The 16,796-nt window shown below is 41.7% G+C and overlaps 1 protein-coding gene across 2 annotated transcripts in view; it reads right to left on the reverse strand.

The window, feature by feature from the left end:
- LOC126236618 (facilitated trehalose transporter Tret1-like) overlaps positions 1-16,796 on the reverse strand; it is a 96,271-nt gene that overhangs the window by 25,846 nt on the left and 53,629 nt on the right. The window contains exon 1 of one of the 2 annotated variants that reach the window (XM_049946063.1): positions 6,629-6,720. The exons of the other annotated variant lie outside the window; for it this stretch is intronic. Coding sequence (XP_049802020.1) covers positions 6,629-6,674 — 46 coding nt within the window. The 5' untranslated portion in view covers positions 6,675-6,720. Of the gene's footprint in view, positions 1-6,628; positions 6,721-16,796 lie in introns of those variants that run through there. 2 annotated transcript variants of the gene reach the window in all.

Consider the following 16,796-nt stretch of genomic DNA (forward strand, 5'->3'; position numbering starts at 1 on the left):
TATGAGCCCTAATTTCTAATCGCCTAATTTCCCGCCGTCTCAGACTTCGTACGCGTAAACAGTTTATCAGATATGTTCAGAAGCACTATCAGACTGTTGGCTGACGATGCTGTCGTAGACACGAAAGTGTCGTCTTTAGATGACGATAAGGAAATGCAGACGACTTGCAAAAGATTTAAAGTTGGTAGGACGGATGGCAGCTCTGATTCAGTATCGATAAACGCAAGAGTATGACTATAACAAAGAAGTATCATATAGCAGCCGAATACAATGTTTGTGGTGAGCATCCTGAGCGTATTACACGTATAAGCATGTAAGAAAAATACTAACAAGCAAAAAACTAAAAGCAGTGTTAGGAAAGGCGAAGATAAGTCTTAGATTTGATGGAGTGCGACTGTTGTAACAACCGCATACGAGACGCCACTGTGTTCATTTGTAGCGTATTATCCCATTTTCCGGAGTCCTTATCGGGTGCTCACGACCAGAAACTAAAGAAGCAACTCACCTTAGTTCTAGCGGAACCCTCAAGTTTACAGAACTTATATTCAAAGAAGACTTGGTGGCCATTACGCTGCCACAATCGTATATCACGCATGCAGATCGTAAGAGTAAGACAAGAGAGATCAGAGGTGTATGGAGGCATACAGACAGCCATCACTACGAGGTGCATTCAAGTTCTAAGGCCTCCGATTTTTTTTCTAATTAACTACTCACCCGAAATCGATGAAACTGGCGTTACTTCTCGACGTAATCGCCCTGCAGACGTACACATTTTTCACAAAGCTGACGCCATGATTCCATGGCAGCGGCGAAGGCTTCTTTAGGAGTCTGTTTTGACCACTGGAAAATCGCTGAGGCAATAGCAGCACGGCTGGTGAATGTGCGGCCACGGAGAGTGTCTTTCATTGTTGGAAAAAGCCAAAAGTCACTAGGAGCCAGGTCAGGTGAGTAGGGACCATGAGGAATCACTTCAAAGTTGTTATCACGAAGAAACTGTTGCGTAACGTTAGCTCGATGTGCGGGTGCGTTGTCTTGGTGAAACAGCACACGCGCAGCCCTTCCCGGACGTTTTTGTTGCAGTGCAAGAAGGAATTTGTTCTTCAAAACATTTTCGTAGGATGCACCTGTTACCGTAGTCCCCCTTGGAACGCAATGGGTAAGGATTACGCCCTCGCTGTCCCAGAACATGGACACCGTCACTTTTTCAGCACTGGCGGTTACCCGAAATTTTTTTGGTGGCGGAGAATCTGTGTGCTTCCGTTGTGCTGACTGGCGCTTTGTTTCTGGATTGAAAAATGGCATCCACGTCTCATCCATTGTCACAACCGACGAAAAGAAAGTCCCATTCATGCTGCCGTTGCGCGACAACATTGCTTGGCAACATGCCACACGGGCAGCCGTGTGGTCGTCCGTCAGCATTCGTGGCACCCACCTGGATGACACTTTTCGCATTTTCAGGTCGTCATGCAGGATTGTGTGCACAGAACCCACAGAAATGCCAACTCTGGAGGCGATCTGTTCAACATTCATTCGGCGATCCCCCAAAACAATCCTCTCCACTTTCTCGATCATGTCGTCAGACCGGCTTGTGTGAGCCCGAGGTTGTTTCGGTTTGTTGTCACACGATGTTCTGCCTTCATTAAACTGTCGCACCCACGAACGCACTTTCGACACATCCATAACTCCATCACCACATGTCTCCTTCAACTGTCGATGAATTTCAATTGGTTTCACACCACGCAAATTCAGAAAACGAATGATTGCACGCTGTTCAAGTAAGGAAAACGTCGCCATTTTAAGTATTTAAAACAGTTCTCATTCTCGCCGCTGGCGGTAAAATTCCATCTGCCGTACGGTTCTGCCATCTCTGGGACGTATTGACAATGAACGCAGCCTCATTTTAAAACAATGTGCATGTTTCTATCTCTTTCCAGTCCGGGGAAAAAAATTCAGAGGCCTTAGAACTTGAATGCACCTCGTAATATTGGTGTGATTTGCCCTCCACAGTGCACACTGCACAGTGGCTAGCGGAGTGTATACAGACACTGGACTGTGACTGAGAATCTTCATTACAGCCAAGCCACAAGATACGACAGGAAAAGAGCTAACTAAGGCTTCGTTAAAGAAATAACATGTCTACATCTGCATCTATGTGACTGGTCAACAGTACACAATGTGCCTGGCAGAGCGTTTATCGCCTTCAAGCTATTATTCTACCCTTCCGCTCTCGAATAGCGTGTACGTAAAACGAACCCTTAAATCTTCTCGTGAAGGACCCAGTTCCTCTTATTATGAAGGTCATTTCTCCCTATGTATGTGGACTCCAAAAAAATACTTTCACACTATGAGGAGAAAGTTGGTTACTGAAATTTCATGGGATGATCCTGCCGCAACCAAAAACGCCTTTGTTTTAATGATAGCCACTCCGATTTGCGTATTACATCCGTGGCACTCTCTCCCCTATTTCGCGGTAATACACAAAGAGCTGCTCTTCTTTGGACTCTTACCGTGTCCTTCGTCAGTCCTCTGATGCGGACCCCGCACTGCACAGTAACACTCCAGAAGAGCGGCGAACAAGCGTAGTGTAAGCACTCACTTTAGTAGACCTATTGCATTTTTAAGTGTTCTGCTAATAAATCGCAGTCTTTGGTTTACTTTTCCTACAACATTATCTATGTGTTCGTTCCAATTTAAGTTATTCGTAATTGTAATTCCTAAGCATTTAGTTTCATTGACAGCCTTCAGATTTGTGTGATTTATTGTGTAATGTAAATATAGCTGATAGCTTTTACTAATAATATGGAATACTTTAAACTTTTCGTTATTTAGAGTCAAATGTCACTTTTCGCACCCTACAGAAATCTTGTGTAAATAATTTTGCAGCTGGTTTTGATCATCTGATGACTTGAAGAGGCGATAAATGACAGCATCATCTGCAAACAATGCAAGTGAGCTGCTCAGATTGTCAGCTAAATCGTGTATGTAGGGCAGGAACAGCAGAGGGCACATAAAACTTCCTTGCTTTAATCGATGAAAGAAAATGATCGTATTGCACTGTTGGCCGGGATGTCGGGTTCGGCCGCCAAATGCAAGTCTTATTTCAGTTGGCGCGACTTGCGGCCGGTGATGAGCACAACACAAAACCCAGTCCCCGAGCGGTGAAAATTTCCAACCCGGCCAGGAATCGAACCCGGACCCAGTACATAGGATGCAAGCACGTTACCATCCAGATAAGCAGGCACACGCTTTTCTGCAACACTTTGCATTAGTTACTACGAACTGTGGCCTTTCTGACAGGAAATCACGTATCCAGTCGCATATCTGAGACGATACTCCATAGGCATGTAGTTGATTAGAAGTCGCTTGTGAGGAACGGTCTCAAAAGCCACCTGAAAATATAAAAATATGGAAGCAATATGACATCCCCTGTCGACAGCACTCATTACTTTGTGAGAATAAAGAGCTAGTTGTGTTTCACAGCTGTTGCCTGTTTATCAATAAATCGTTTCCTTCGACGTAATTCATAAAATTCGAGCGCATTATATGTTCCAAAATAGATGTTAGCGATATGGGTCTATCATTTCTTGGATAATGGTGTGCCGGCCGGAGTGGCCGTGCGGTTCTGGGCGCTACAGTCTGGAGCCGAGCGACCGCTACGGTCGCAGGTTCGAATCCTGCCTCGGGCATGGATGTGTGTGATGTCCTTAGGTTAGTTAGGTTTAATTAGTTCTAAGTTCTAGGCGACTGATGACCTAAGAAATTAAGTCGCATAGTGCTCAGAGCCATTTTTTTGATAATGGTGTGACCTGTGCAGCTTGCCAATCTTTAGGTACGGACCTATCGACGAGAAAGAGCTTGTTTATGACTGTTAAGAAAGGAGCTATTGTTAAGCATACTCTGAAAGGAACTTGACTGGGACACAATTTGGACCGGAGGCCTTGCGATTATTAAGTGATTTAAGTTGCTTCGTTACACCGAGGATGTCTGTTTTTCAGTTACGCATGGTCGCAATAGTTCATGATACGAAATCTGTAATATTTGCTTCGTCTTCTTTGATGAAGGAATTTCGGAAAACAGAGTTTAGTAACTCTTCTATGATGGCACTGTCATCAGTATCATCACCTTTGTAATGGCGCAGTGAAGGTATCGATTGCGTCTTGCCGCTGGTGTACACGTACGACCAGAATTTCTTTTTGTTTTCTGTCAGATTTCAAGATAGAATTCCGCTATCGAAACTACTAAAAGCATCTCGCATAAGTTAGCGCTAAGTTTTGAGCTTCGTAAGGCTTCGCCAATCTTCAGGATTTTATGTTCTTTTAACCCTCCATTTAGTGATGGGAGTGATGAGTTAACCTGTCAGACCTATTTCACACAGTTCGTGCTTGCTACGCTGCATGTCAGTACAGCCATTCCGAACCCAATACATAAGCCTGAAATGTTAACAGCTGTACTGCAAATGGCTGCCTGGGTTGTGGAACAACGCTGCAAGGTTATGTTGGTAAAAGTAAGGTTTATTTGTGAACTAAGGTAATTGATAATTTCGATGTAGTTACCTTCGTGCATACAAATGTTAATTTGGATAAAATATCAATACAGTATTACTGTAACATTCAGTTATAACGTAAAATATGATTGGGATTGATCAGTCCAGTCAGGTACAGAATAGGGACTTCTGCTTTCACATTTTTAAGTAAAGACACACAATTGCTGACAACAATATGTCGTTCCATTTTAGAAAAAAGTAATAGAAATAGTGCTTGACTTATAAAACATTAGTGAACTTAGTACGATTTTGTTTCAGGTTATGACTACCTATTGCAGAAGAGGCCTAACACACAAAGAAATTCGTACTCAACTAGAAAATTTTCCAGATGATATTAAAACACCCTTTGAATGTAGTGATGACAGTGAAGGTGAAATGAAAGCGTAGTACTCCGTGGAATAATAACGCAAAGACTCTTTAAGCGTATGCTAGTACCTCACAAAATATTACAGAAACTGAACTAAGCGCTAATGAGAAAGACGCAGACCATGAACAAAATGTTCAAACGGTATCTCTTCAGGTATGTGCTAATACTTCGCAGTATATGGACTGACAATCATACAATTCACTTTCTTTCAAATTATCATGAAAATGAAGTATGCAGTACGTGCAGAACGCAGAACGATGGATCAAAGATTGAAGTGGAGGCACTAACAGTTGTACAAGATTGTAATGAACACTTGGGTCGCGCAGATACAGCTGACACAGTGAGCTCTCCTTATGGGTAGACAGAAAGTCAGCCGGCTGGGATGGCCGAGCAGTTCTAGGCGCTACGATCTGGAACCGCGCGACCGCTACGGTCGCAGGCTCGAATCCTGCCTCGGTCATGGATGTGTGTGATGTCCTTAGGTTAGTTAGTTTTATGTAGTTGTAAGTTCTAGGGGACTGATGACCTCAGATGTTAAGTCCCATAGTGCTCAGAGCCATTTTTGAAGTTTCGTCAAGATAAATTGAGATCTGCTGATCACGTAAGTAGCGAACATTCAATATACAGGGAAAGTGCACACTCCTGCTACGGACAAATGGAAGATACTTTCCTTTGGAAAAGCTTTTCCAGATAGCGTCACTCCGGGGCATTGTGCATGAATTAACAAATACAAGCAAGAAGTCAAGTTCTTTAGTTTTACAATATGTAAACCAAAAGAGCGGCACTGCCAGAGTCTTATATCTGTTATCCGTTATGTTATTTGCGCCACCACTGAAATATTTAATGTCTAGAATTTTTTCGTCATCATAGTAGATGTAACTGTGGTTTGTTCACATTGCTTAAGAAGACATTATTTTCTATGAGGTATTTTTGTTCCACTAAAAATTAATTTTTTAAAATATTTAGTAGTCAAGAAATGCATAAAAATGGTTCAAATGGCTCTGAGCACTATGGGACTTAACATCTATGGTCATCAGTCCCCTAGAACTTAGAACTACTTAAACCTAACTAACCTAAGGACAGCACACAACACCCAGCCATCACGAGGCAGAGAAAATCCCTGACCCGGCCGGGAATCGAACCCGGGAACCCGGGCGTGGGAAGCGAGAACGCTACCGCACGACCACGAGATGCGGGCAAGAAATGCATAGCAAAAGGGGATTACATCAGTTATGTTTTAACCATCAGCGGGATTACTTTTAGTGAATAATATTCCAGCTGTTTTCCACAAACACCAAGTTGTATTTCCCGCGAAAGGCAATAATCCAAGTCGAATCCAGCTACCTGGCTTGGCTAATACAGAAATCGAGTAGGCTGTCCAAGCCGGAGAGCTGTCAGCTTCTGGCTCCGTCAGCATCTGCACATAACGCAACCACGAGTCTACCATGTTACATCGTCCATTGTCATAGGGGGAGGAAGACGTTTCGTTTTCCTAAATCCTGCACGACGGAAATGAACTGCATTTCACACTAAGGACGCGTGTGATACGCATATTATACACAGAATGTCATTTTAAGTGGCCATGTCGTAAGTACCGCAATTATACGACAAATTTATGTCAGTGATATTGGTCTGTAGTCAATTTTTTTGTGAACTGTAACTAGCTTACTTATGGATAATCTTCTGAGGGCATGGGAAACGCCCCAGCGCCTGTTTACCTGCTAGTGTAGCCAGGTACTGCAACCGCCGGCTGCGTTTCTGCATCGTGCTCCAGAGTGCCGTGGCTGTTGCGAACAGATACAGGCGCAGCCAAAGCTCCTCTCACGAATGCTGGAATACCCCGCAATTTGCGCTGTTAATAGCTCGATAAGTAGCTGCAGATAATTCGTAGATGCTAATCGAGTTGGAGGATGCTCTTATTTCCAGTTCTTATTATCTACAAATTATTTAGTGAATAACCATTTATCTCTATCCTCGAAAACTAAGTAGTTAAGCTTTCATGTCATCAGCTTCCAAATGATTATTCCCCTAATAATTACTTGAAGATAACTTATCAGCCAAGACGATAGACTTTCAGTATTTCAGCTGAGTGTGAAGGCATGTTGTGATCTATGAGTGGCCTTATAGAGGTTACCGTCTTCCTCCCTTATATAAACTCAATCGGACCGAACAGGTGTCGAAAGGCCCAACGGTACTGACTGGCCGCCTTGTCGTACTCAGCCGACAGGTGTCACTGGATGCGGATATGGAGGAACATGTGGTCAGCACACCGCTCTCCCGACCGTTGTCAGTTTTCGTGACCGAAGCCGCTACTTCTCAGTCAAATAGCTACTCACTTCGCCTGACAAGGGCTGAGTGCAACTGGCTTGCCAACAGCGCTCGGCAGAGCCTGATGGTCACCCATCAAAGTGCTAGCCAAGCCCGACATCGCTAAACTTCGGTGATCTTACGTGTACCGGTGTTACACTGCAGCAAAGCCGTTGGCCCTCCTTTATATAAAGGAGGATAATAAAAATCGCAATGCAGAAATCATTTGTTCAGTATTTCAAGTAAATAATAATAGGGAAGGATACAATAATGAACAATAGAGAAATACATGCATGGAAACACCAAACTTGGTATCACAAATATGTAAAAATGCTTATAGTACAACACAGGAGGTTTGTTTTAACTCGAGACAACTAAATATCTCGATAACGACGCATCGTATGAAAAAAAATGTTCTAAGTGAAAAGTTGATACAAGTAAATGGAACATCTGTCTGTGCTTAACTGATCATCTTCTAACCACCCCTCCTGGTTGGGCGGGGTCAACTTTGTGTTTTAAAATGGGAACCACCATTTTTACTGCACATCCAGAGCCTGCCCCAAAAAAAAGGTGTGGTTTACTCAAAGTATTGTTTTCCATTCGTGATAGACGGCGCTGTAATCGACAGCTATCAAGTGTACCTGTTTTGGCAATTAAGAACCGACGCATTTGATTCTACATTTTATTTACGATGTAAGTGTAAAACTGGTGGTCTAACGGTTGGTACTTACGTTCAAATGTTACTTTACTTTTTCAAATGTCATTGTACAGTGACATCAATCTAAATAAATAAAAGCATGTCTGAAATACTGTTTCTGATTGTAAGCCAGTGCTGTGATAAATGAACTGTCGTAATGAAACTTGTAGTGTCGTAATGTGAAAGAAAAGCTGTCGTGTAAAAGTAATTAATTGTCGTAATGAAAAGGGAAGTCTTTCATACTGCAGAAGCTAGCAGTCTGACTGCGAGAATTTTGCACAATATAAACTGCCTAAATAATTAACTTGAAGATGAAACCTAGAGTAATTGGCTTTGCAAAATTTGATCACAAAAACTGTCTCTGAATAACATAAGTTGGCCTGATTGAATAAATTAATAAAAAAATCCAAATATTTAGTCCTTACCTCTACTCTTCGCAAATCTGAATAACGCGTTGCAGTACTGCTGTGTCTTGCGCGGCTACGCTAAAGCTGCAAATCACTATATCTGCACAGGTGCATTAATGAGGTGCAATGAGTTCTCTGTTAGTTGCCAATCTAAGTATTTTTAGAACACGCTTGGTTCCTTTCCCATTTAAAAAAAAAACACGATCAATTAAATATTGTAAGAGAAAGGTAGGTAAAAAATGAAATACGAGCATAAATGACAAAAACAAATGCTTTTTTTGTATACTGTGAAAAAGTGCTCATGGCTGATTTCAAATTTAATTTACGTCTTAACATCCAAATAATACACTTTCCTATCTTTCAGATCTCGAAAGTCTCAGCACAATAACCAAGTTAGTCCGATGGAGCAGCAATAGTGAAACAAAGGAACATCATTATAATATTTACCCCTGACATTCCACTTCTGGTATACACTTAATTCTATTAAACTTCCTCCTTCACAAATCAGTTTCCGTTACAATTTTCATACAATCATTTTCATTGAACAAAATGATAAATTGAGACATTAATTTTGAATCACAATATTGCCATAGCTTCTTCACTTGCGTAACTCTAACATAGCAGAACTTCGACAGCTCTCACTACCAAAGCTAAACACTGTCTGTGTCCTCGCGCAGTTCAAAGATACTCAGTTTACTTCTGCGATACAGCTTACAACATCGCTGCTCGCTCACAATCGATTCAGATACCAAAAATTCATGTACCAAAATTATGCATGACACCTGTCAACAGTACAAATAATAAGGCTCGACATTGACATTCCTGGCAAATAAGTTACTTGTCTATAGTTTTCTGTTCGCTACCGGGTTGATTGTGGTGAGTCCTGAAACCGTCGGAATGCTTAATTTCGGTGGCTGCCCTCGTTCCTGGCATCATGGTGTTGCTTTCAATGTGTTTCTACCCAACCGCGGAAACTTCTGCGCTGACCGCTACGCAGCTACTGGCGGAATAGAAACCACAGCCACCACAATAAAGTAAAATGTGCATTAAGCGACATGATAGACGTACCTGCCATGGATGTACACGAATCGTGTAAACACTCACAAGACTGTCCCATTGCTCTGCGGCCCACCACGTGGCAGCTCCACTGCAGCAAACGTTTAGGCACCACCCCTCTCTGGAGCCTTTTTTTCTTTCTTTCTTTGAATCAGCTGACGTAATGGACGTTGAATCTGATGCATAGAACACCGAAACAATTTTAACTACCGACCAGGCGGCAAGGTATTGGATGCCGATATTGCTCTTTATGCCGAACGTTTTGCTGACAGGCCGTCACCCTGTGCAACCATTCATCGTGTTGTGCAACAGTTTACTACCGAGGAAAGTCTGACGCCTAAAAACCGAACTCGCAGAGCAACTGTAAAGGAAAACATCAATAATGAAATCGCAGTTCTGGCTGTGGTGCCTCAAATCCACACGCAAGTACCCGAGAAATATCGGCAGTCTTGAATTGCTCACACAAGTGTTTGGGCGATCTTATGCCATCACAAACGCCGTCCTTACCGGATCTCCATATGTCAAGAACTCTTTCGGAATGATTTTCAGAATCAGTTGCACCTTTGCAATTAGGCACTCAAACAAATAGAAAGAGACCTGCAATTCCTTGTCGTGTAATGTTCTCTGACGCGTCAACATTAACGAACCACGTTAAAGTTAATCGGCGTAACATGCATTGTTGGGGGATAGATTACATTGTAGTCTATGATACCGCACTACACGTTAACAGACCAAGGACGCTGACGCACAACACTTATTGTCAAAAGTACCATGATATAGGGTATCAACTGAAATATGTGAGTGGATTGAGAACTTTTAAAAGGCAGCATACAGCATGTTATCTTGGATGGAGAGGCGTCGTCTGATATAGAAGTAACTTCGGGCGTGCCCTAGGGAAGTATGTTAGAACCCTCCCATGTTCGTGTTGTATATTAATGACCAGAAGCCGGCCGCGGTGGTCTCGCGGTTCTAGGCGCTCAGTCCGGAACCGCGCGACTGCTACGGTCGCAGGTTCGAATCCTGCCTCGGGCATGGATGTGTGTAATGTCCTTAGGTTAGTTAGGTTTAAGTAGTTCTAAGTTCTAGGGGACTGATGACCACAGATGTTAAGTCCCATAGTGCTCAGAGCCATTTGAACCATTTGACCAGACAAAATTAATAGTAAAATCATGGTTTTTGAAGATGATGCAGCTATCTATAATGAAGTGCTATCTATAGGAAGCTGCATAAGTCTTCAGTCACATCTTGATAAGATTTCAAAGTGGGGCAGAGACTGTGAAAGAGGACAAGTTACTCTCTCACCTATTTTTCGTATGCGGAAAATTATTAAAGATTTTATTACAACCTGACACACTTTGAACAAGACGCTAGAAAGTTAACGTCCTGAGCAGACATTGATGGAGCCTGCTAGGGCGCTAGAAGCATGAGGCAGTTTTATGATTCTTAGCTCATAGAAACGGCATGTTGGGAGCTGAAATCAATTGGCAGCGAGTCCATCCCTTAGTAAATCTTGTTAGATAGGTGCACAGCCATACAGGGCAGACAGGGCAGTTCCTCATCGAGACAAGTCTCCAGCAGAACAATGCCATGCTACCTGCCATGGCACTAGCAGAAGACCTGGGCTGGGGCGACAGTCTAAAGGAATGCATCTACACAATGGAGTCATAAACCAGGCATTGTGTGCAGAGCCGTGCGGGATAAAAATTTACCTGTTTTTGTGTTTGCTGATAGTGCAAATAGGCCAGTAACCACTTCCATTGGCTGCCTCGGTTGTATAAGAACCCTGTGGCGTTTGAGAAACAATGAGATATAGAATCTTCATTACACTGCATAGATAGAACTAACAAGCTCCAAGGCACAGACGATTTACATAAAGATCTTTGAGATTGTATCTGTTAGCTTGTTGCCGTGGAAAGCAACATGACTTTGGAGAAAATCAGCTCTCCCCCTCTACTAGAACTTAAAAAATCCAGTAATTGGCGGTTTCTTTTTTTTCAGAGATGTAGGTTTCTTAACTCTTGCCTGGTTTGACATGCGTTTGTGCTGTCATCTGAGAGGGGAGATTTAGCGCGTCTACAGCTCTATGATTGGCTCAAGATGGTGTGAAGGCGATGTTGTTTGTGCACTTTGGGGAAAAACGGATTTTTTTCTGGAATGCTGCGAAGCACTCAGGTGCAGGACTTGGATCTGGTAGGCACTTCTGGTCGAGTCTCTGGCATGTGTGGTTGGTAATTGGGACCTATCCTGAGACTGACTTCAATAGCGAGTAGTTTAGAGTGGGGAGCCTGTGGTGAAGTTCTTAGTGTACCAACAGTGTGACTTCAAACGTCTCAGGTTGCTCGTTTGCCGAGGGCACACTTATTCATGTTTGGTTTACCTGTCTTGGCGTTTGGTATCCTTGTGCGCTCTGCCATATGACAGATTGGTCCTGGGTACGACCAGCGAATGGGAGTGTCACACACTGGGAGTGTCACACACTGAAATCTACCGTGATTTCAGGGCTCTCGTGGAGAGTAAATTGCGGTCTGTCTGCCTGATCGCTAGACCGTGAGATTTCTGCATTTCTTTCGTGGCCGCGATCGAATCTCAGGTGCCACTCCGTGTCTCGCTCCTACGCACACATCACGCCAGCTGCAAGCTACATCGCAACACGAAGCAAACGGGGTAACGTACTGCTGCTCCGTCATTGTCAGGGCGTACGGATCTCAATCGCCACTTGCTCTCAGCTGCACCTATGTAGAGATCAATTCAGACTGCGTTATCCACATTTTTAGGGCCAGAGTACTTGACTCACTCCACTAGTTAAACTGTGTCTGTCACGCAGGATACTTGTCCAGTGTAGTCTTAAGTAACCCGTTAGTTGTTTACGGTATTCAATCAATAACTTGTTTAGCATAATTTATGTCTGTTTTTAGGAAACATAAATGTTGTTGGAACACTAAAATTATGCCGACATTCTCAATCATTTATTTAGTCCCACTAGAGTTACTTTTCTAGTTCATAGGTGATGATGATGATATATCCTTTGTGGAGCACTCATCTATGCGGTTGTCAGCGCCCATAACAATTCCCAACCTTTGCTAAGTCCAATCTCGCCACTTTCATGAATGATGATGAAACGATGAGGACAACACAATCATGCAGTCATCTCGAGGCAGGTGAATGCCCCAGACCCATCTAAGATTATAGATAGGAGTGGTGTTAGTTTGGTTTGCATTGCCATGCTGTAGTAATAAATGTAAAGATTTATGTGAGAATACTGATGTTGTTAAAGGTAATATGGAGGCAGAGATCTGAATGAATGTGCTTGTCATCAATCACAGCTATTTTCAGTCATTCTGGACGCAGTGAGAAACATTTGTCAACTGTTGCAGTTGAACAGCTTAACGTATAGTCAGACTAATTGATTTATTTAGCTATAGTAATTGAGAACTAGTATTATATGCTCTTTTCCTAATGTGTGTGACGTAGGTAATGTAGAGGACATAGTCATGGCGTGGTTCAGATGGTGCCTTGTAGTAACGCTAGTAAAATGCACTGTCATGATGTTACTGTAAGATGAAAGTTTATTGCTTTTGAGAAAGCTTTGAAGCACTGTAACTTGTGAGATATTTAGAATGTATTAGGGCTTTATGATGATATTTTATGTGAGCAAAAATAAATGTGGTGATAAATGGAGGTTGAGGAAGCTGTAGTTAGGGACTGTATGTCATGTATGGTAGTAAATTATGTTTATGAAATCATGTAGTATCAAATAATCGGAAATTATTCATAATTAAAGAAAAAGAGCAATAAAAATGGTTGATGAGAGGTACAGTAAATCTAATTTAGTAAACATGAATGTTCAGAGATATGTAGAGTAATATTAATTTCATCTGATTATCATACGAAAACATACATTACAGTGACATAGGCAGAGAATGTCACTGAAGCAAAGAAGAAACCAACTTTAGCAGGCAAAATTGTAATGCACTATAAGTTAATATTACAAGTGAGGCGTCACTATTATTTAACATGTGAAATATATTGCTTAAAAATAGAATACGGTTTCTACTACGGAACTATACTTATTTCGAAGTTCCGTGATTCATTTTTTTGTTTTATTTGAAGTCATTTCATTACAGCTGTTAAATTTAATCTTTTCAAATAATAAGAAAAAATATTATTTATAAGTAACTTATTTGTCAAGCAAAATAATTTATTTGATAAATATATTATATCTGTATTTCATGGCTAAAAGTTGGAAGTAGTAGATGGCAGAAAGTGATATGTGAAATTTGGCTTTGTTTCATGCAGTTGTTTCGTTGTGTCTGTAATTATTTATTTGAAGCATAATCGTTTGGAAAATATGGAACACACGAATCAGCAGTGGGCGCAAGCACCAGCGACTTTCATTATTAGTATTAAAACTCAACAGTAGACGAGTGTACCGTGAATATCAGAAATCCGACAAAACATCAAATCTCCGACATCGCTGCGGCCGGAAAAAGATCCTGGAAGAATGGGACCAATGACGATGAAAATCGTTCATCATGACAGAAGTGCAACCATTCCGAAGATTGCTGCAGATTTCAGTGCTGGGCCATCAATACGTGTCTGCGTGCGAACCATTCAAGGAAACGTCATCCACATGGGCTTTCGGAGCAGAAGGTCCACTCATGTACCCTTGTGACTGCACGCCACAAAACTTTATGCTCGTCGGGCCCGTCAACGTCGACATTGGACTGTTGATAACTGGAAACATGTTGCTGATAGGAGGAGTCTCATTTCAAATTATATGGAGCGGATGGATGTGTACGGGTTTGGACACAACCTCATGAAACCATGGACCCTGCATGTTAGCAGGGGACTGTTGAAGTTGGTGGAGACTCTGTAACGGTGTGGGGCGTGTGCAGTTGGGACCCCTGACACGTTTAGACACGACTCGGACAGGTGACACCTACATAAGCATCCTGTCTGACGATCTGCACCTATTCATGTCCATTATCCATTCCGACGGACTTGGGAAATTCAAGCTGGGCAATACGACACCTCACACGTCCGGGATTGCTACAGAATGGCTCCAGGAACACTCTTCTGAGTTTAAGCACTTCCGCTGGCCGCCAAACTCCCGATACATGAAAATTATTGAGCATATCTGGGATGCCATGCAACATGCTGCTCAGAATAGATCTCCACCTCTTCGTACTCTTACGGATTTATGGACAGCCCTGCAGGATTCATGGTGTCATTTCCCTCCAGCACTACTTCAGACATTAGTAGAGTCCATGCCGCGTCGTGTTACGGCACTTCTTCGTGCTCGCGGGGGCCCCACACGATATTAGTCAGGTGTACCAGTCTCTTTGGTTCTTCAGTGCAGCAGAGTTTGTACACTGAGTAGGACACACACGTTTGTCTATGTACAGGAAGACGTGGTGAGTGTTGAGAAACGCAAGCGATGAAAGCTTTAAATGAAGTGTTGTCACTTAATTACTTTGCCACCCACTTGTAACATGGACAATTTTTACAGCTACTGTTATTGTATCGAAAACTGAAAGTATTCGCTAGTAGTTTTTCTTAGAGAAGCTTCATTTTCAGTAGCTAAAAGATATATTTCGTGGACTCTTATTCCGAATTTTGTTTGAATTATGTTCTTGTTAAAATAATGTTACAGTCCGAGCACCAAACGAGAACAGTTCTTCAGCATACAAAGAATGATGTTTCCTGAAAATGTTATGTTTGTTTGGTAGTATTGTAAAGACGTTCTATAAAATAATGCGAGAAGAGAATTGCTTTCTTGATAAATAAAATTAGTTGACCAGTTCTTTACACATACTTCACATTTGTTAAGGAAAGCAAGACAAAGCCACATTATTTTCATTCCAAGCAATTTTCGTCTGAAGACGCACACCACTGCAGATGCTACTAAAACTTACGGAAGGAGTTACGGTAAGTACCAAACTTTTTACTTCACGTCACAATTAACTGATAAAAGCCGACAGTTTCACAATGTCTAGCGTATTAGAAAGCTAAATAGACTTACATCACAGTAATGATAAAATAGTGAATTCGCAGCTAACTTTATGATTAAATAATTTAATGAAAATCAGATTCTCGCAAGCATAAATTCATTTTTCTTCTAGCACAGTAATAACGCTTAAAATTTCATTATAATGGTAAATCTAAGAAACTACAAGAAGGTTAATTTAAACCCCATATAAATCTCAGCAATAAGTGGTAAAATCTCATAGAAATGAACACAATATGACGATTGAACAATTTTTTCCAAAGCAAGATTCGTCTTTCACTCTCTTAGGGTAAATAACAAACAATCTGCTGTCATTAAAAACACGTCCCGTCGACAATTAGATAATCACTTCCAATTTTTTGAAAGTTTCTCTTGCGGTGCTTTACTTTTTAAGTCTTTTTTAAATGTGGTGACATCACTGAGATGTAGCTGTTCAGAAACAGATCATACAGAAAACGTATTTGTTAACGTGGGGAAAACGTCATCCATACATCATATTTGTTACCATGAGCAAAAGATCGCCTATGATAAATTATATTACGTATACAGAAGCTATAGTTGTCAAACTTACAGTACAAAGATTGGTGAAGGATGCACTGTCTATTATGAGAATAACATCATCCAACAACTTTTCGTGAAACGTCACACACTTTGAGTTTCTACGAAACATGCACCAGGTTCGTCTGTATGACATTTCAAGGTGTTTCTTTAATGGAAATGGATTCAGTTGCTCCTTCCCTTCAGAGTTATTGCTCTTGATGTAACAGGTATGAAGTGGAACGCAGTATCTTACTTCATTGCTGCGTCATTAACTTAGGTATAAGATCAAGCTCTTTTTAACTTTCAGCCAGAACCTGTCTTCGTTGAATCTTTATTGTCACCGTCAGCATGTCCGACAGTGATGTTTTCCATATCGTCGTTGATCTCTGCAAAGGTCTTTCCTCTTGTTTCGGGCAGTAGCTTGTACATGTACACTGCACAGACAAAGCACATGAAAGAGAACGCCCAGAAGGAGTAGTAAGCGCCCAGGCCGTCCGACACCACTTGGAACAGCTTCTTCAGGACAAAGCCATAGAGAGCTATTGTTGTGCTGTATAACGTCAGGCAGATGGCCTTAACGGACACGTGGAACACCTCTCCTGTGAGCAGGGATCCAATTGGCGCTGACGCACCACTACTACATAGCTGAAACATATTAAGTTCTTTTTAGCAAAATGCTACAGATCAAATGTAAAGGACTTTTATATCCCTTGACAACTAAATATTCTGCAAAATATAAATTACAGGAACTATTGTTGGCGATTCATAGGTGAATATGATGAGTAACTAAAGACGAGCATAGATTTTACCAAATTAATTTTGCATTAAACGTTTCTTTTAGTTCTTGGGTCCATGACTGCTACTAACTTTTT

Source organism: Schistocerca nitens, chromosome 1, assembly GCF_023898315.1.
Source record: "Schistocerca nitens isolate TAMUIC-IGC-003100 chromosome 1, iqSchNite1.1, whole genome shotgun sequence".
Taxonomy (NCBI): Eukaryota; Metazoa; Arthropoda; class Insecta; order Orthoptera; family Acrididae; genus Schistocerca; species Schistocerca nitens.